Raw genomic sequence first — 20621 nt, forward strand, 5'->3', positions numbered from 1 at the left:
CAAGGATATACAAAGTTGACAACCGTAAAGGAAAATACTTCATCAAGTCTTGTTCCCATAACTGTACATAAGTGTCATGAAAGTAAAATTGAAGTTGAAACGCTCAGAATCCTTTCTGACAAATCAACCATATCCCGTTCCATGGTTTATCTGTTCTTTGTCCATATGGAAATAACATTTCCTACAGCTTCAACTGTATTGCGTATATGATTGATTTCACATTCTGTGTTTGTCATTTAGCATTTATATTTTCATTTGCCATCGTAGGCGTTTTTCCATGTCACTGTACTAGCTGGAATCAAAATATATGAAGGGGCTCTGAGTTTTATACAATCGCTTTTATGTAGGACTTCCGCTTTTGAATACATTCCCCTTCTCTTACCTTAGAAAATTTTCTTTATTAGTAGAAACCCTTCTATTTACCGCTCCCCTGTTTTGTCCAAAAAATCTAATTAAGAATTCTCTGAGTGCAGTGACTCTGACTTCCTTTGTCTGTTTGTGGTTTTAGCAACTAGCTCAGTAACCAACACACAGCAGAATTTCAATTTTTTTAATTGAATAAATAACTTTGATTAATTAAATTTCTAGAGATTGGGGCATTGTGATTACTTGGTAGTTCAAATGCATTTCGTTGCGGTACATGTTGTTAAAGATTATTCTAATATGCATTCGTCTCTTTTCTTTTGCAGTAATTTTACTTAAAATTTGGCCCTTAACTATATCTGTAAGAGATTAGAGCCAGCATCCAGTAGAATTTGCATATACAATATAACCATCAAAATGAAAGTAAGCATTTCGACGCTTCTTTGAAAGATAGTAGTATTAATCAATTCAAAAAGTAAAGCCATTGAACTATTTAGAGAAAGGGAAAAACTAATGAGATTACTGTAATTAAGCATGCATTAAATGCATGACAGCGTTTCTTGATTGTCAAGTAATAAGAGAAACGAGGTAGCTCGTATTTTGCATGTTGGGTTATAATCTGACAAGGAAATGAATTCTTCTTGGAGTCCAAATTCATTCAGTCATTCATGTATTCAAATGTTTGTCAAATGCCCACTATTGGCTATGATATGCAAAAGCCACTGGGGAAGCAGTAGTGAGTACAAGGGTAGAGTCCCTGACACTGTGAAGACAGACACGTACAAGTGTGATATGTGTAGGAGAGCAGTAATCAGTGCTCACTCTGCCGGAGGATTCAGCAGAGCTCACCGAGGAACCACACTCAGGGTGACACTTAAAGGGTCCTGAGGAATTAGCTCCTTAGAATTCACATGATGATGGCACCTGAGAGCCTGGCACACTGGCTATGAGAAAAAGTCAGTGTCAGAGATTGATAGAGTGTGTACCTTTCAGGGAGAGGGAGAAGAGCTAGTGTGCAAAACAATCCCCTAAGTGTTGAAAACTTTTAAGCAGGAAAGTAATGTGATGAAATCTGTGTTTGAGAGGAAGCGCTCCGTCTACAGAATAAGGATTCCTTGAAGAGGGAATACCAGTCTGGATTCCTGTTGGAGAATTCACAGTGACGGGTGGTGGTATCTTGGAATAGAGTCACCACAGCAGAGGAAATGAGGAAATGTGGAAAGATTTGGGAGTTACAGAACTCCTTGCTGAGGAAATAGAATCGACAGGATTTAGTACTTGAATGGGATGTGAGGGAGAGGCTCAAGAATGACTCCTAGTGTTCTCATTTGAGCAACACCTGTGTGGATGAGAAAACCAGACGGGAATAGAAGGGCAGATTCAAGGAAGATGATGAGACAGTTTTTCACATGTTGAGCCTGAAAGGCATTTGAGACGTCCAAGCAGACACATAAAACAAACAGCTGAATATCTGGGCCTGGTATTCAGAATGCTGGTGAATTCTGGAGATAGAAACTCAAGAGACTCTTCATAATGCGGAAGGTATTTTAAGTTGTGTATATGGTCCTGGATAGAGTTAATAGAGAGAAAAAGAGGGAGAGAAGAGAGGAGGGCCTGTGTCAGATAAAGAGGGTCATTATTCAGGGGCCATTGGGCAATATGGTGACGACTGGTCATCAGTAGGAATTTTAAAGAAAGATTAGTGAAGTGCTTCTAACAGATCCCTAGAAAGAGCCTGAATCCCTGCTGTCACTGTTGAGCAGATATTAGTTCTTCGCTGCCTGTTCCTGGATTCTCTATTATGAAAGACAAATCTCTGTCTGTTTGAGATCATGATAATTTGGCTTTCTAGAGCTTACAGCTTGACTTCTTTCCAACTTAAAAAACATGCAAGTCGATTATTAAAACACCAGAAGGTAACTGTTTTAATGGGGACTATGTACAAAGTTCATGGGGAATATAACTGAAGGACCACAGAAAGAACGTCCAAATCATTACAGGGGAGTCTAGAATGACAGTACAGAAGACACATCATTTGATCTGAGACTTGCAGAATAAGTAGGCAACTGCCCAGATGGCTATGTTTGAGCAGCAGGGGAGCAGCGCGGTAGAGATTGGATAGAACAGATCAGAGACTGTAGAAGGAGGTCCTGGCTGACGGATCTGAGTGCAGACATAACTGTGTGATCTATTCCAGTCTCTGCATAAGCCTCAAATTGCTGGAGTGTGTGATGTGAGTGATGGTAGAAAAAAGGAGGCAGCTGGCCAGGGAGGCAGGGGCTAGACTGGAAATTATTTTAAAGTATATTAAAAACAAACAAACAAACAAAGAGCACAACATAATAAAACAAGCTCAACACAAAGCAGGGCCTTGGCAGATTGCAATCAGCAGAGAACCAGGCTCAGAGGGTCACGTTAGAGAGATGACTGTGGCGTTATTGAGGGAGGGGAGTGAGAAAGAAGTGAAGTTCGCTGATGGCAATGAACAGCTCAGGGAAGTGGCGATGAGGGCAAACAGCAGCGGAAGGAAAACGAGACTGGAGTTAAATGTAAGGATATAAGAAAGAAACGGAGGATGCATAGAAGACACAGTGGTAGGTTGGAGCAGGGGAGTGTGTGTGCGCTCGTGTGAGTGTGGTCGGGGAGCGGGTGGGAGGGGCAGGAGAGATTGAGGAATGGCCGGACCTTATCCTGACCTGGCCACAAAGGAAGTTGAGGACCTGCCCCATGGGGTGAGAACGAGAGGTGCTCTCGGTACCCCTTGTCTGTTGTTGTCCCGTGGCCACGACCAGTTCTTCCTGGTAATGGAGTATCCATCCACCAGTTGTTGATTATATAGTAGCCCCTCTACCAGACTATAAACTCCTGGCGGACGGGGGGACATGTGCTGTTCATCCCAGGATGTTGCCCTTCTCCCATTAACCTCACAGAGCTTTACATGATGGTTAGAAAATAATTAATGGAAAAATAACCACATAAAAAGACTTACAGAGATTCAAGTCATATAATATATATATTACAAATACATATTATATATTATATATATACATGTATATGTAATATATATGTATATATTATATATATATATATCCCTGTAATTTTAAAATGTGCTTGATTTTCAAAATAAAAATGTTAAATCATGATAAAACTTTAAGAATTTCTGCAAAAACAAAAAAGAAATGATATGCCAAAAATAAATACTCGGAAGTGCCAACTAATTCAGTGAGTAGAAAAGATTCACTATGTATTTAATTGAATATGTGGGCCAGGAAAATGTTGCCATAGCTTTCTTTAACTATGAAGAACATAAATAAATACGCTTTAAAATGATTCCTGTTCTTTACCCCTTCCACCTCCAGTGAGGTAAAGAGTGTAAAATTGCAAAGGGAAAAATATAGCTAAATGTGCTATTTTCACTCCCGTAGTTACGATATAGAAAATAGTCAGAAGCATGCCGGCACATACACAGCAGAATTCATAATAAAGTTGTGGGAAACCTTCTCATCCCCCAAAGAGAGTTCCACTGGTGAGATATTTCCTAGAAGAAAGCAATGACTTCTGAAACTGTGACCTGATGCCTTCCTTCAAAGACTTTACGGAGGTTTAAAGTGTGTGTGTGTGTGTGCGTGCGTGCGTGCGTGTCTGTGTGTGTTCACCAAAAAAGAAAAAGAGGAATTTTGTTGGAAAATGTTGCTTCTCAGGAGTTAGGTCTATATTAATTCTTTTTTATTCTTACTTTATCATTGTGATTGGCTTTCATTTCCAAAATCTGTGATTTCTGCAGGATCTGCTCTGGGGACAGACTTCTCTACAGCTGCAGCGCAGAGTACGCCTGTCATTAGCCCAGTTGCTCAGTCACTGTCTCCATTTATAGTTGGGTTTGTAAAGTGTTCAAAATAGGAACTCTGGGTTTCTGCTGATCTTGAGTCATCAAAGAAAAGAAAAGCTTTATTCCTTCTTACATTCAATTCCATCTATGCTGACATTTTTTTTTAAGACTGACATGGTTGACTGGGAAAAAAAAACTGACCTTACCTTTTTTTTTTTTTTTTTTTTTTTAGGTTCAAACTGACTCTCCCATGCTTTTTACTACAGAATGTCAGGATCTTAATTAACTGTGTGTGTATTTAGGAATTTCTTCAGGATGTATTTCTTAATACATTGCTTACTGAGGAAATGGAATTTCTTTCTCTTGAGTACTGTTGGAGCCATCTTCATAAAGAAGGGAAAAGCTACTCTGCCAAGACAAGATTACTAAGGTTGCTTCAATTACAAAAGTAAATGGCAAGTTTGTCCTCTGAGAGGCTAGTATCAGATAAGGGGGAAAAAAAGATAACTGTATTTAACAGCCTCCGGTAACTTAAAGAACTAAATCTAGAATTATGAATTCTTCAGGGAAAAAGACAAATATAAATTGAGACCAATAAAATGTGGGAAAGAGAGCTGTAACTGTCAGAATCCCAACAAAAATGATAACACGCTGATTTATAAATGCATCGCGTACACAGGCATTTGGGTATAGAGAAGTGTTTAGGGACAGAGCGATCATCTGGAGCCAGAAGAGTCAGAGCTTTCATGTGCTCTAGGATCAAAGGGACCAAGGGGAGAAGGGTTATTTGGATCCAGAAGTAGAGAGTGTTGTAGAGGAGAGATGCTAGAGAGAGGACCTGTGGCCTCCTTGGCTCACATCTGGGAACTTCACAGGTAGGTTGACAGAAGAAATGTAGCCCAAGAGTCTGTCACTTTCATTGGGATGCTGTTGCCATCTTGGGTTTGACAGTGATGTGTTTTGCTTTCTGCCCATGCAATGATGATAACATCCCCTAGTCACTGTGACAATAAGATTATCCCCACTCATTACCAAACGTCCCTGATCAGGAGGTGATTTTCTCTCCATTGAGAATTACTGTATGTCAACCAAATATCTCTGGGAGTGTTTTAATCTTTATCTCCGGATCAGTGTAGATCATCAGAAAGCTATATATATTTGAGTTGATAGACTTGCATCTTATGGTGGGGGCAAGATAGCTGTACCATCTACAGCCCCACATCCACCAACCAGGCAGGAAAGAAGAAACTGGCAAGGTAGGTAGGGGTGATGCTTCTATCAGGAGAATTTTTGTTTTCCCTAAAATGTTTAGCATATATCTCATTGGCCAGAACTGTGTCCCGTGGCAACGTTCTATCTCTGGTTGTAGTCTAGAGAAGTATTTTAAGTGAGGACATTGTCACCCTAAATAAAATAGAAATTCTTTGAGTAGTGAAGAAGGGGAGTAGGTATGAAGAAGCAGTTAGCGGCATCTTTCCCACAGCTATATGTCTCTAGTGACTTGGTGTGGGTAAATGACATTAGAGTAACATAAGGCCTCACATCCCCTCTTCCTAAGAATATGTGAATTATCTTGGAAATTAATAAACAGCAAAATCAGGGTGTGGTCATTCATTTGTTGTATCAACAAATCTAATCATAGTAACTCAGAGCAAAATTAAAACATTCTGTCATTGACATATTTCCAGATCCATAATAGACTAATGCCTGAGGACAGATGTTTGAATCTCCAAGCTTTCTCTGAGCCTTTACTTATCCCCAGCCTAACCAAGACTTCTCATAGTTTGGCAGTGAGATCTTCCAATCTGTGTGTCCTTAAACATTCTTAAGATATTCAGTAAGTATTTCTGAATTGAATGAATGAATGCAATGGAAATCAGGAAGTTAGAAAAGGAGGAAGAGTCTACATTTGGGTTATCTTTGGTAAATCACTCTTTGATAGGAATCTTTGTTCTAAAATTTAGCATCTTTTTGGTTCTTCTGGGAGTGTTTGTTTCTTTCAAGACCCCTCTTTGATTTACTTGTTTTTTTTTCGTACCCTTGCCCAGTCCTCCTGTTCTTTCTCTAGTACCTCCTTTTTGCTGTATGTTGACTATATCTTTGGTAATCTGATCTGATTGAGATAGCATTGTTTAGCTTAGTTTATTATTGCTAGTGCTTTCAGTATTATATATATGTATATATTATATATTATATATATTATATATACATATATATGTATATATTATATATTATATATATTATATATTATATATTATATATAATATATATTATATGTATATATTATATATGTATATATATATATATATCATATAGATTAACAAATCCAATGTCAAGAAGTTGCTATTTTTTTTCCGCCTGTGTTTTCTTCTAAGAGTTTTAAGTTTTAAGCTCTTACATTTAGAGCTAAAAACTTGGGTTACTTTTTATATATGGTGTAAGTAAGGGTCCAACTTCATTCTTCTACCTGTGGATATCCAGTTTTCCTCACCAGTTGTTGAAAAGTGTGTCTTTTCTCAAACCAATGGTCTTGGAACTCTCATCAGAAATTAATTGTGTATGTATGCAAGAGTTTATTTCTGGACTCTCTATACTATTCTGTTGGTCTATATGTCTGTCTTTATGCTACTATCATACCATGCAGATTATGGTAACTTTGTGCTAAGTTTTGAAATTGCACAGTGTGAGACCTACAATTTTGTTCTTTTTTTTTTTTTTTTTTTTTTTCAAGATTGTTTGGCTATCCAGATCTCTTGAGATTTGATATGAATTTCAGGCTGAATTTTTTCCTTTTTGGAAAAAAAAATTGCCATTGAAATTTGGATAGGGATTGGATTGAATCTATAGATTGCTCTGAGTAGTATTAACATCTTTACAATATTAAGTCTTCCAATCCATGAACACAGGATGTCTTATATATATTTATGCCTTCAATTTTTTTCAGCAGCAGCATTTGTACGTTTTAGTGTATGTAAGTCTTTTGCCCTTTTTGGTTAAGTTTATTCTTAAGTATTTTTGTTTCCTTTTGATGTAATTGTAAATGGAATCATTAATTTTTTTTCCAGATTGTTCATTACTAGTACACAAAAGTGCACATGATTTTTGTGTTGGTTTGTGAATTCTTAGAAGGCAGGAACCATATAAGAGTTGATACAAAATAAGAATAGTAGTTACTAATATTTGTTCCTTTATGTGTTTTCATTTTTCACTGGCAGTAATCTTTATCTTTTTTATTTTTTTTTTTTCTCTTTCCCCCTTTAGGGCTCTACTAGTTCAACTGCCTCTCCTCCAGTCTCTACCCCTGTCACAGGACATAAAAGAATGGTAATACCAAACCAACCCCCTCTAACGGCAACCAAAAAGTCTACATTGAAACCACAGCCTGCACCCCAGGCAGGACCCATCCCTGTGGCACCAATTGGAACACTAAAACCCCAGCCTCAACCAGTCCCCGCCTCCTATGCTACGGCGTCCACCCCTTCAAGGCCTGCCTTCAACGTGCAGGTGAAGTCAGCCCAGCCCAGCTCTCATTACATGGCTGCTCCTTCATCAGGACAATTTTATGGCGCAGGCGCAGGACCCCAGGGCTATAACACTCAACCAGTTTCTATCTCTGGGCAGTGCCCACCTCCTTCAACACGGGGGGGCATGGACTATGCATATATTCCACCACCAGGACTTCAACCGGAGCCTGGGTATGGGTATGCCCCCAACCAAGGACGCTATTATGAAGGCTATTGCCCATCAGGGCCTGGCTATGGGGGCAAAAATGACTCTGATCCAGCTTACGGTCAACAAGGGCATCCGAATACGTGGAAGCGGGAACAAGGGTATACTCCTTCTGGAACAGGAAACCAGAACCCAGCCGGGATGTATCCAGTTACTGGGCCCAAGAAGACCTATATCACAGATCCTGTTTCAGTGCCCTGCGCACCGCCACTGCAACAAAAGGTAGGGGACTCATTAACATAGTGATGCGGCTGAAGGAGTGTGTATCTTGGCCTGACTTCCCCAGAAAGCACACCCTAAGGCAAAAGTGTATGAGCTCCTTTTATATCATTAGAAAGTACAGTCCCAGGTGAGCGTGAGTGAAGCAGGAAAAGGCAGAGATCCTACGTGTGGGATCATATGGCTACTGTTTAATATCCAGTACAGCCAATTGTTCAATCTTGAAGGATCATCTTGCAAAAGACCGTATGAGCAGATCAGGACAATCTGTTCAGGGAGAGGATGGGAAAATAGTTTATCTTCCAGCTCTTGTCTCCTGTTGGTCAAAGCGCCCCTCTGTGGGTCAGAAACTTCCTCACGCTTAGCTGTTGCATGTGCTTGGACTCTAAATAGATATGCAGCATCTTGTACCTTAGTGGGGACAGGAGGTCCCCATATTTTTAGGTAAGAGATGTACAGGGCCACATGAGGCTCATGTAAAGACGCTCAGAACCCAAGCAAAGTTGGCACTCTGGGTTCTGCTTAGGGCCGAACTAGCCTAGGGCTGCTGAGACAGAACAAGTGGCCAAGGGCCCCTGGTAGGTGAGGTGAAGGGGGCTGCAGTATTATGGAACTTGTTTATTACCTCTTATTTATCCCCATTACTGATCCTCCAGGAAGAATCTTAGTCTGTGGGCCTTAACTGTGTTCAGAAACTTTTAAAAATCCTTTATGACAGTTATCTTTTTTTTTTGGTTTGATTTAATTGCAAGCATATATGCTTTTAAGTCAATGCATTGTTACTTCCTGTGAATAGTTAAGACACAATACTACACATACCTCTTCACCTACAACTTGGACTTTCCATGAGTACTAGAACCAACATGATGATGTTTCTTCCCACCCTGACAAGAGGATCCAAGGAGAATTACTTGCAAGGGAGGCAATGGAGAAACCAAGCTAATCTCCAGTTATTGGTTGGAACTGAGCCCACCCTTTTGGTTAGAGCTGTGAGAAGTCAGAAACTGGAGAGCCCTTGGGGCACCTGGGTGACTCAGTCAGTTAAGTGTCTGACTCTTGATTTCGCCTCTGGTCATGATCTCACAGTTTGTGGGATCGAAACCCATGTAGGGCTCTGTGCTGACAATGCAAGATTCTTTCTCTGCCTCTCTCTCTCTCTCTCAAATAAATAACCATTAAAAAAAAGAAACTGTAGAGCCCTTGATTAGCTACACGTTGAATTGTAATTGTTGAGATGGATTATAGAAGTGTGTGTGTGTGTATGTGTGTGTGTATGCACATGTGTGTATCTGTGTGTGTGTATAATCCTTTACCCATTCAAGATTGTCAGTTTCCAGATATACCTGTTCACATTTTCACCATTATGACAAAAATCTGTCAGATCCTTACTCTCTCAGTAAGATGTTTACTAAACCCTGATTCTCACATGAAAACATCTGCTCTATTAATGGTGCTCCAAAAGAATTTTAGGTTCTTTAGAGGAAAAGAACCCTTCCCAGGGGGGCCTGTGAGTATCTGGAGGCACCCGGTAACCTTATGAATGCTCATTACACAAAAGCGGACCAGCCATGGTCATTCTACAACATAAAGATTCCAAGTTAAAATGTTAAGTGTTCGAAATATTACTCTTGGGAGGCCTTTCTTTTCAAACTCCCTCCATGAAAATAAATGTTATTAAGGGTGCTTTGTTTTGTTTGTTTTTGTTTTGTTTTTATTTTTTAAAGTTTATATTTTTTACAGAAAGAGAGCAAGCAGTGGAGGGGCAGAGAGAGAGGGAGACAGAAAATCCCAAGCAGGCTCTGTACTGTCAGTGCAAAGCCTTACATGGGGGTCAAACTCACAAACCATGATATTATGACCTGGGTTGAAATCAGCCACTCAACTGACTGAGCCACCCAGTTGCCCCTTGTTTTGCATTAATTTTTAAAAAATTAATGTTTATTTATTTTTGAGCGAGAGAGAGAGCATGAGCAGGGGAGGGACACAGAGAGACAGGGAGACAGAATCCGAAGCAGGCTCCAGGCTCTGAGCTGTCAGCATACGGCCCAATGTGGGACTCGAACTCACGAACTGCGAGATCATGACCTGAGTGGAAGTTGGACGCTCAATCAACTGAGCCACCCAGGTGCCCCTATTGTTTTGCTTTTAAATAAAGTTTGTCAAGAATAGCCACACTGGATAGGCTTGCCCTTTGTTAACATTACAGCATGTCTGCAGTGGTCGTTCCTGGACCTGAAAACACCCATTCAGAACAAAATGGGGTTATTGAACTTTCCCTTGCTTTTGGTACAACTGAAACAAATTCTCCTATGGAAGATTAAAAGTGTAGGTTGGGACAGTTGTCTTCACCATTTAAGTTCAGCTATGCATGCAGTTTTTCCTCACCCAGAGCATCCTGACTGATGTTCCTGAGGGAAAGAGGTGGGCCCTGAGTTGTTTAAGGATCCCATCACCCCACCGGGGGAAACAGACATGAAATAGAGCAAAAGTGTATCTGGTGGAGGGAATCATCTGCTGAGAAGTGCTGAGCCAGTCTTCGAGTTTCCTATTTACCTATCATGTCATGAGGTGCTATCTAGATAGTGCCTGTTCAACATTTGGAACCAATCCAGTGGTGTAGGGGGAATGGGTGTAGGACCCAGTGCAAGACCTGGATCTAAGGTGTCAGGCAGAGCCGCATCATCACTAATGTTTGATCTGCCCTCAGCAACCTGTTCAGGCTCTTGGAGTGAACTTTGATTATCCACTCTCCCAAAAGCATGACATTTCCCTTTCCTTCTTATGGGAGAAGGTAATTATTCGAGGTGGTCTACATTATTACGGATTCTGGATATCAGTGAATTTCATGTCATTAAAAATTTTCTTGGAAATATTTATTTTCAACAGTGTCATGTGTTTTTGACATCATATTGTGCCTTTCAATCATGAAAATTAAATCATGGATTTTTGCTGCGATTATAGAGGAGAGTGGTTGGAGGTTGATATTTAGCCATCTGTCTGTGTTTTAGGAAAGGGGAAAGAGGCGATGAAGCTACAGAAATTTCCTGTGTGTGTTGTGGGGGCACTGGTGGATGAAGGGGTGGGCTTTTCCACAGTTGGTCTTTGAGCAGAACACTGCTGTATTCAACTGCACCTGTGCACAGAGGACCTTATTGTCCCAATATTGACTCTGCTTGGCTTAGTGATGTGACTACTGGCTTGAGAAATGAGCTTCTAATTCTAATTTCAGTTCTTCCCTTGACATTCCTCTTTCAGCTTGGGGAAAGCCTCTAGACCTCTTTATGTCACGCTCCCAGCCTCAGTAAAGTGGAACATCATCTTCACTAATTAATTAATGATTGCAGAGGGCTTGGAAATTTCCAAGGGCTGAATAATTGCCAAGTGAGGACTATTCAGCTTTTCCCTGGCTTTCGTGTATTTCCAGTTTTTTAAGTCACTGGTGGAAAAAGTACCTTCGTACCTTAGAACAATTCTCTTTTGTTACATTCAGAAGTTCTGAGGAATTTGACATTGAGCCCATTAAGGAAGACGTTGTTTTGTTTTGTTTCGTTTTAAGTGAAAGAAAGAAATCTCTCCTCTATTTGAGATGAGCTGCTATAATTTCCTTACAATATAAATGAAGAGGGAAAGAAGGAGAAAGCAGAAGGAAAAGGAAAAGGAAAGGCAAGGAAGAAGAGAAGGAAGGAAGGAAGGAGGCCACATGAAAACCTGCAGAGTGTGGGGATCATGATATTTATGTTCCCATAATGTGCTGAGCAGTGAATTTGCATGCTACGGTAGACCATAATGCGCTTCCTGGACCATCTGAGCTGAGTTCCTTGAAAAATATTGTTATAAGCAAGGTTTTATGAGAGAGAAATATTCCCTTCCCACTAGAAACGCTCTTAAAGGCACAGTGGAATCTTCTGGCTCTTTTATAAAAGCTCGTATCTGCTAGCTACTATGGAGTTCCCAGAGCTCTCGTCCTATGTGCGTTGTGTTCACATGACAGTGAGACAGGATGTGCGTTTTCTCCAGCATTCAGATTAAGGTGGGGCAGCTTGAAAGCCCTAGAACCAGGACCTGGAGGCCAGTCATTACTCTTGTGTGCACGGTGACCTGAGGGTAGATCAGCTTTATACCCACTTCCTTGTCATAAATCTAACCCTCGTCAGTCTCAACTTTGTAAAAGAGACTCTGTTTGTCCCACAGTGTGTGAAAGGCACTGGTGCTATGCATCCCAGGAAAGCTGTGAGGGCCCACCTAGTGTGGGGGTTAGGTTAAATTCGGCAATCATCTACTATTGACATCTCCTTGGAAAACCCTTCACCATGGTGAGAGTGTGGAGATCGGCAAACCACTTTTCAATAAATCCAATGCAGAGTTTTTCTTATCCAGAGTCAGAGCTGATCACTGCTCTTCATTTAACATCCAAAAGGATCTGGGGAATATTTAACGGTATGGAGAAGAGAACAGAGGGAGTGAACTCCTGGGGTCAGTGGTAAAGGGTCCTGTAATTTGTTAAGTTTCAGGAAATGTTTGAGAATGTTGACATGGTAGTATTTCAAACATTCCAGTACTATCAAAATGTTTAACTTTAGGAGATGGATGTACGTATTGGGTATATTGCAAGGAATTGGTGGTATTTTGGAAAAAACTATCTTTATGGTCATTCTTGTGCAAAATAGCTCTCAATTCCAGGATCAGAGAAGCAAAAAGAAGAGATGGTTAGGGTGGGGAGAGGGATGAATGCAGAGAGATGCCTCCGGACAAGTGCCAATACCTGTACATATAAAGATGAGGATGATAGAGATTGCTAGTGACAAGAATATTAGTAATCCCCCTCTATACGGGGTGTTCCAGTTCCCAAAGTGCTTTGTGGACCCCTACAGAATTCACAGGGGTTCAGAAGATCAGTACTGAGAGTCACTCTGTGAAGGTCATCTGGCAAATTCACGGGAGCCATGATTCCAACCTTCTGAATATTGTCCTCATACTTTCCCCCGGGGAAACCATGCATGTCAGCATGCTTTGGTGTTTGGATAGTGGGAGCATCAAACATCAGCATCGACAACCGCTGGACATGGCGCCACCATGGCCCTACTCGCTGTCAGACATGTAAGTGGGCTCCAGCTGTTGTGGTAGAGTGAGAGAGAGAGAGAGCTGTTGTGGCCATGAGGCCATCAAACAGAGGGGAAGCACCGGCTAATTCCCTGCTAGGCATCCGGGCTCAGGGCCCTAGGACTGTACTTCCTCTTCCACATCACATACATATAACTTGTCCTGCTGTTTCTACCGCACTCTCAAATATGGTTTCTTTTTTTTTTTTTTTTTTTTTTTTTTTAGCGTTTATTTATTTTTGAGACAGAGAGAGACAAAGCATGAATGGGGGAGGGCCAGAGAGAGGGAGACACAGAATCTGAAACAGGCTCCAGGCTCTGAGCCATCAGCACAGAGCCCGACGCGGGGCTTGAACTCACGGACCGTGAGATCATGACCTGGGCCGAAGTCGGCCGCTTAACCGACTGAGCCACCCAGGCGCCCCACTCAAATCTGGTTTCTTAAGTAAATTCCCTTGCGGCTCCTAGTTCAGGTGTCCTAATTTCTCAACTGAGTTATTGAAATGGCCTCCTATTGGGTATCTCCACCTCTGGTCTCTCTCCACACCCGTCCCTCCTATACATATTATCAGATTAATCTTTCTACCCTACAGCTCTGCCCTGGTCATTAATTGCCATTTAAAAAAAAAAAAAAAAACTTTCCAAATTTCCCAGCCCATTATGGAATGAATTGAAACCCAGTCTGGATTTCCAAGTTTATCTCCCCCTTGAAACATCCTGACTTCCAACCGAGAACTTACATTCCTAGTTATTTCTCATCTCTATAGCTTTCCTCGTAGAGCTCCTTCCCTCAATGCCTTCTCAGACCTTCCACCAGATAGATGAAATACCTGTGCATCTCATGTGATCCATTAAGACCTAGCTGAAGTGTCCATCTCTCTTACGATGCCTTCTCTTTGTAAAATCAAGTCGTGCAGTATTTCACCCTCTCCTGTGAAGTTTTCCCACTCTTACTGTACTAGAGTCATGCATGTATCAATCTTCCACTAAACTGGGCCCCAGCGTGTCCTGAACTCTAAGATTTAGGGGATAGAGATGGTGAACAACCCTATCTGAACAACCCTGTCTCTTCCAGAGTAACTAACACAGTTCTTAGCACATTCTTGTTTAATAAAGAAGCATCATGGGGCGCCTGGGTGGCGCAGTCGGTTAAGCGTCCGACTTCAGCCAGGTCACGATCTCGCGGTCCGTGAGTTGGAGCCCCGCGTCAGGCTCTGGGCTGATGGCTCAGAGCCTGGAGCCTGTTTCTGATTCTGTGTCTCCCTCTCTCTCTGCCCCTCCCCCGTTCATGATCTGTCTCTCTCTGTCCCAAAAATAAATAAATGTTGAAAAAAAAAATTTAACAAAAAAATAAAGAAGCATCAAGAAACTTCTCATGCCCTACTAAAATGAGGGAGCCCTGCCTTAGAACTTAACAGGCTGTTCAGCAAAGTGTCAGAACCCAAACCTACCCCACCAGATCATATTAGGTGACCTCAGTAATACAAGCATTGTCACGTCAGCAGCTCAGTATCCAGAGTAGCTGGATAGATTCTCATGTTCATTGTGGTGCTGATATTTTACATTCCTCTTGGAATATGCATGTGTACATGGATGCTGCTATGTACACAGTCTTTTTTAGTCCCCTGCTTGCCAAGTGTCCATGGACTTGTGGATTCATATTCTTTAATCAGCTTTCGGAGGTTTCTTTTACAGACAATAAAATGTGTGTTTCTAAATGCATGTAACAGTGCACCTTGGACACAGGTATGTACCCATATAAATACCAACACAATCTACAGAGCATTTCAGCTACCTCACAGAGCTCCCTCCCTCATGCTCTGCTGCCTTCAGTCCCCTTTACCTTCAGTCCCAGGCTACCATCCTGCTTTTGAACGTAGGTTATTTTCATCCTTTCCAGAATTCCATATAAATGGGATCGTATCATAGCGGGCACCCTTGTGTCAGGTCTTCATTTACTCACTATATTTTTTTGAGATTTCTTTATGTTGTTGTGCATATCAGTAGTCATTTAGTTTGATTGCTAAGCAGTGTTCCATGGCATGAACATACTACATTTTGTTTATCCATTCACTCTTTGGGGGTCATTTTTTTATTTCATTTTGAATTACGAATAAGGCTGCTATGAACATCCATGTACAAGTCCTTGTATGGACATAGTTTTTATTCTTTTTTTATGATTATTTATTTTTGAGAGATAGAGACAGAGTGGGGGAGGGGAGGAGAGAGAGGGATACACAGAATCAGAAGCAGGCTCCGGGCTCTGAGCTGTCAGCAAGCACACAGCCCTACACGGGGTTCGAACTTGGGAACGGTGAGACCATGACCTAGGCCGAAGTGGGAAGCTTAACCGACTGAGCCACCCTGGTGCCCCTATTCTTTTTGTCAGATACCCAGAACTGGGATTTCTGAGGCAGATAGTTAACTATTTAACTTCATAAGACACTGCCAAACTGTTTTCTTAAATTGTACATTCTCATCAGCAATGTAGGAGAGTTCCAGCTGCTCCTCAAGCCTAGCAACATGTGGTTGCTTAATTGTAGCTATTTTCAGACTTTATAGCTATATCTAATTGTACTTTATATTTACATTTTCCTTGTGACTAATGATGTGAGTGTTAATTATTTATGCACTTCTTTGGCCATCCTTTATCTTCTTTTGTGAAATGTCGTCAAATTCTTGGCCTATTTTTTAATTGAATTCTCTCTTTTTATTGAGAGTTGTAAGAGTACCTTGTGTATTCTGAATAAGAGCCCTTTGATATATGCCTTGCCAATATTTCTTCCTGGTCCATGACTTGACTTTTCATTTCCTTAATGTTGTTTTCTGAAGAGCAAGAGTGTTTAATTTTGATCAAGTTCAGTTTATGTTTTTATCCTTCTATAGTCGGTGCTGCTATTTTTTCCCTTAGGCATTTTTGCCTCCTCGTAGTCACAAAGATTTTATTTTAGGCTTGTCGTTTAGATGTTCTACAGGTAAATTTAGGGCTATAATTCACTCCACATTAATTTTTGTGTATTGTGTGAGATAAAGCTTAAAGTTCATTTTCCCCCATTGGCTTAAGTTTTCTCAGCATGATTTGTTGAAAAGTCTTTCCTTCCATTGAATTACCTAGATACGTTTGACAAAAGTCAGTTGGCGATACACGTGTGGCTTTATGTGGACTCTTATATTCCATTCCACTAACTTATATATCCTTAAGACAATGCCACACTACCTTTATTGCTGACTTTTCCAGTAGACTCTGTAAGGAGACCGTGAAAGCTTTCTTTGTCCTTTCAGAAGTGTTTGATTATTCTAAGTCCTTTTCATTTCCATATAAATTTTAACATTAGATTGCCAGTTTCCACAAATAGCCTGATGTGATTTTGGTTCAGAGTTTTTTGAATATATAGATCAATTTGAAAGGAGCTTATACTGTAACAGTGTTATTTTCCAACCCATGAGCATGGTATAGCTCTCATTTTATTTATGCATTTATTAATTTCTCTCAACAATGTATTACATGTTTTGCTAAATTATCCCTAAGTATTTCACATTCTGAATGCTGTTGTAAATGGTATTTTTAAAAATTTCATTTTGCAGTCGTTGGCTGTTAGTATATAGACTTGGTTTTTTATTGGCCTTGTGTCATATGGCTTTGTTAAATTTAACAGTTTTGCAAGCTTGTTTAAGACTCCTTAAGCTTTTCTACCTGATCATTTCCTCTTCAAATAAATTGTTGATTCAGCTGTTTATTTTCCTGTATTGCAGGAGTGTATCCATCACCTTCCTATATTTGGAAGATGTGCTTTTTGGTTGACAAAATAGTTTCTCACAAATCTGAAGAATGTAAAGTGGAAAAAAATAATAAACCTTTATACTTCACCTCTCTAGATTAGCCTGTTGAAATTGTCAGACATAGAAGTCACCTTCAGAATTATTGATAACTCCTTAAATTTACACATGAGGAAACTGAGGCATGAAACATTACAGTGATTTGAAGAGTTAGTTATTCAATTAGTCAGTGTCACATCTGAGTGAAAACTAATGTTCTTTTCTTATACCACAGTTCCTCTGCATTGACTCAAGACAGGTGAGACCGGAAGTATAAAGGAACTTGAAAAGGTGTGACAGTTATTGCCAAAAGGAACTTACTTACACCTAACCTTAGACCTCCCCATCAGTGTTGTAAGTTCTCTTAATAATAGAAAATGACTGGGGCGCCTGGGTGGCTCAGTCTGTTAAGCTTCCGACTTTGGCTCAGGTCGTGATCTCAGGGTTCTTCAGTTGGAGCTCTGTGTCAGGCTGTCTGCTGTCATTGCAGAGCCTGATTCAGATCCTCTGTCTCCCTCCCTTTGCCCCTCCCCCACCTTGGGCATGCATGTGTGCCCACACTCTCTCACAAATAAACATAAAAAATAGTAATAGAAAATGGCTTCCCTTCTAGTGTTCTTTTTTTCTGTCTCATAGTTGTTCCTCCTGTGGAAAGACTTGTTCTTAGGGTCTATATGATTTGACTCACTCCATCATTTTTTCTTCCCCTGATTTTAAAATTTATAATCAGGATGGATGTCCTCACATACTTAGATACATCTGTGAATACTCTTCATTTTGCTAATCCTCTTTTTTTCAGAGATTTAGATGTGTAGAGATATCCCAGGTCCCTAATCTTTTTGGAAAATTAAATACATCATTTTAAACAAATGATTTTAACAATATGTAATTTTTACATTTACAGAGCCAAGAGAACTCACTTTAATTTACCAGAGTTTTATCTTTGTTCTGTTTCAGTTCTACAGTAAAATAACTACCCAACCAATTGATAATGTCTCTCCAGAAATCTCATTTCTTTCTTGGCCAGCCACAGACACTCATACTGTCCTGTTTCAGAATAGAGACTATAGTTCTCTTCGCCAGCAAACAAAGAAGTTTGACCATTATTGATGTATAATTATTATGGTGAGTAGAAAAACTTTGAAAGACTTTACACACAGAATATTAGGAAATATACCATACTGAAAGTCAAATAACTGACTTTCCTTAAGTGCCATTGTCCCAGTAATAAAGATTTACTTATTTTAGCTCTTTGATTTTCTAGAATATGGAAAACTCAACTTTTAGTATACTCTTGGCAAATAACATAGTGTTTGCTTTATTTCATCCTTGGAATTCAGTGAAAATTCTTCAGAAAGTAAATCTGGTTTATTTCAGAAGGCGACTTACTTAAAATATCATTTTGAAGTATATAGTAATAACACATAACATTTTTTATAACCCCTTATAAAATTTATCAAACACTTTTATATGTGTGGAAACCTCTTTATCATGTCCAAAGGCAACTGGCCTGGTATCCCACTAATACCAAATGCCAGAAGTAGGGTGAGAAAGAACATAGGTCTTCTGACTGCTAGCCCAGAATTCTTTCACCCCATATCACTTGCCTCCATTTATAGCTGTCTGTGTTTACATGTGTTCGTTCATAGTAGTTATCCAAATATCAAATATCCCTTGGGCCCAAGAGTTTGGAGAGTACATCTTTAGAGTTGTGTTTCTGAGACATAACATATATTCAACATTATTTGAAACCCAAGATTCAGTCAACATTATATGAAGATTTGAAGAGTTGAATCTTCATTTGAAGTTTGAATCTTCATTATATGAAGATTATATGATGAGTTGAAACAATATCCTAATCTAAGTTCAAGATAATAGATCCCCTTTTATTCAGTCTTCATAAATATTTGGTGTATTTATATCTCCCCAACCATAGACACCATGTTTATTTTTGATGTGTCTTTAGGGATTATTGTGAAAAATGTAGACAGAGAATGTAAGAATGCTAGTTGCATTCTTTATGGATCTGTTAGATATTACATGTTACTCGTGGCTGTGTACTCGCCATCTTTAACAAAAATTGGGATAGTTACTATTATGATACTCATAATTTTTTACCAGAGGAAACCAAGTTTTCAATCCTGCTATCCATCCCATTCAAAAGAACAATGGAGTATTAATTAAGCAGGCCTTCTGGGAAATAACTGATGCTAGTGATCCCTGCAGAGGCAGGAGCATTTCTAGTGACCAGCAGAGAACTGGAAGAGAGTTCAGGAAGGCAGACTGGGGGATATGGACCAGGACCCAGCAAATTGCAGCCCATGGGCTGAATCTCACACACGACCTTGTTTTCTAGATCATGTTGTATCGGAATACAGCCACATCCACTTGTTAATGTATTACCTGCGACTGCTTTCCCACTGCAGTGGAAGAATTGAGAGTTGCAACAGAGGGTGTATAGTCTTCAAAGCCCAAAACATTTACTGCATGGTCCTTTACAGAAAAAGTTAACTGACATCTTACCAAAATATGGGAAGGGCTTTGCAATATTTAGACTATCATGGAAACTTCTTGAATATTTCTCAACTATTCTTCCTGACCCAGTAGATCTAGACTCTTGAGTTGGAAGCTGTTGCAATAGTTGGTGGTAATTTCAGGGAAGGAAAGAATTAAATATCAAAACCAAAATTTATCCTGCTACTTGGCAGAATGGATTCTACATCCCTCCTATTTCTCCCCACCTGCTAAACTTCTATTGAGCCTTCAAGATCTATCTCCATTATTGACTCTTGGAGAAGCTTGACCATTCACCTAATCCCCACACATTATTGTCATTCCTCTGAATTTTCTCATAACATTTTTCTTCTTCCTTGACTGTAACATGCATCTTAGTAGGTATTTTAAATGTATAATAACTTTATTGAGATAGAATTCACATACAGTAGAATTAATCCACTGAAAATGTACAGTTTGATCCAATATTTTTAGTATATTCACCAAATTGTGCAACCATCATCACAGTCTCCTCACCCCGGAAAGAATCCAAGTGCATTTATTTATTTATGTGCGTACATACGTATGTATGTATGTATTGAGCACAAGTGGGATCGGGGCAGAGACAGAGGGAGAGAGAGAATCCCAAGCAGCTCCACACTGCCAGCACAGAGTCCGATCCGACATGGGGGGCTCAGTCTGACAACCACAAGATCATGACTTGAGCTGAAACCAAGAGTCAGACGCTTAACTGACTGAGCCACCGAGGCAACCTGAAACCAAGTACTTATGAACACTCCGCATTTTCCTCAAATCCTCCAGACATAGGTAGCTACTGATCTAGTTTCCATATCTGTAGATTTGCAATTTCTTGATATTTGGATTCAAACAATAGGTAGTCTGTGGTGATTGGATTCCTAGCATAATATTTTCAAGTTTTCATTCATGTTGTCATACTTATGCGTACTTCATTCCTTGTTATTGCTGAATAAGTTAAATTGTACAGACATACATTATATTCATTCTTTCATCAGTTGATGGGTACTTGGTTTTCTTTTCTTCCTTGGCTATTA

At 40.0% G+C, this 20621-nt stretch overlaps 1 protein-coding gene across 12 annotated transcripts in view; it reads left to right on the forward strand.

Annotated features, from left to right (window-relative positions):
* Positions 1 to 20621, forward strand: part of LPP (LIM domain containing preferred translocation partner in lipoma) — a 679749-nt gene that overhangs the window by 415930 nt on the left and 243198 nt on the right. For 11 of the 12 annotated variants that reach the window (XM_086674971.1, XM_086674973.1, XM_086674968.1 and 8 more), the window contains one exon: positions 7454 to 8143. In XM_086674971.1, the coding sequence (XP_086531097.1) occupies positions 7454 to 8143 (690 nt within the window). Of the gene's footprint in view, positions 1 to 4475; positions 4641 to 7453; positions 8144 to 20621 lie in introns of those variants that run through there. The other variant, XM_086674979.1, reaches the window with a different exon arrangement.

The sequence above is a fragment of the Puma concolor genome, chromosome C2, assembly GCF_028749965.1.
Source record: "Puma concolor isolate L17-30 chromosome C2, mPumCon1.1.hap2, whole genome shotgun sequence".
NCBI classification, from domain to species: domain Eukaryota; kingdom Metazoa; phylum Chordata; class Mammalia; order Carnivora; family Felidae; genus Puma; species Puma concolor.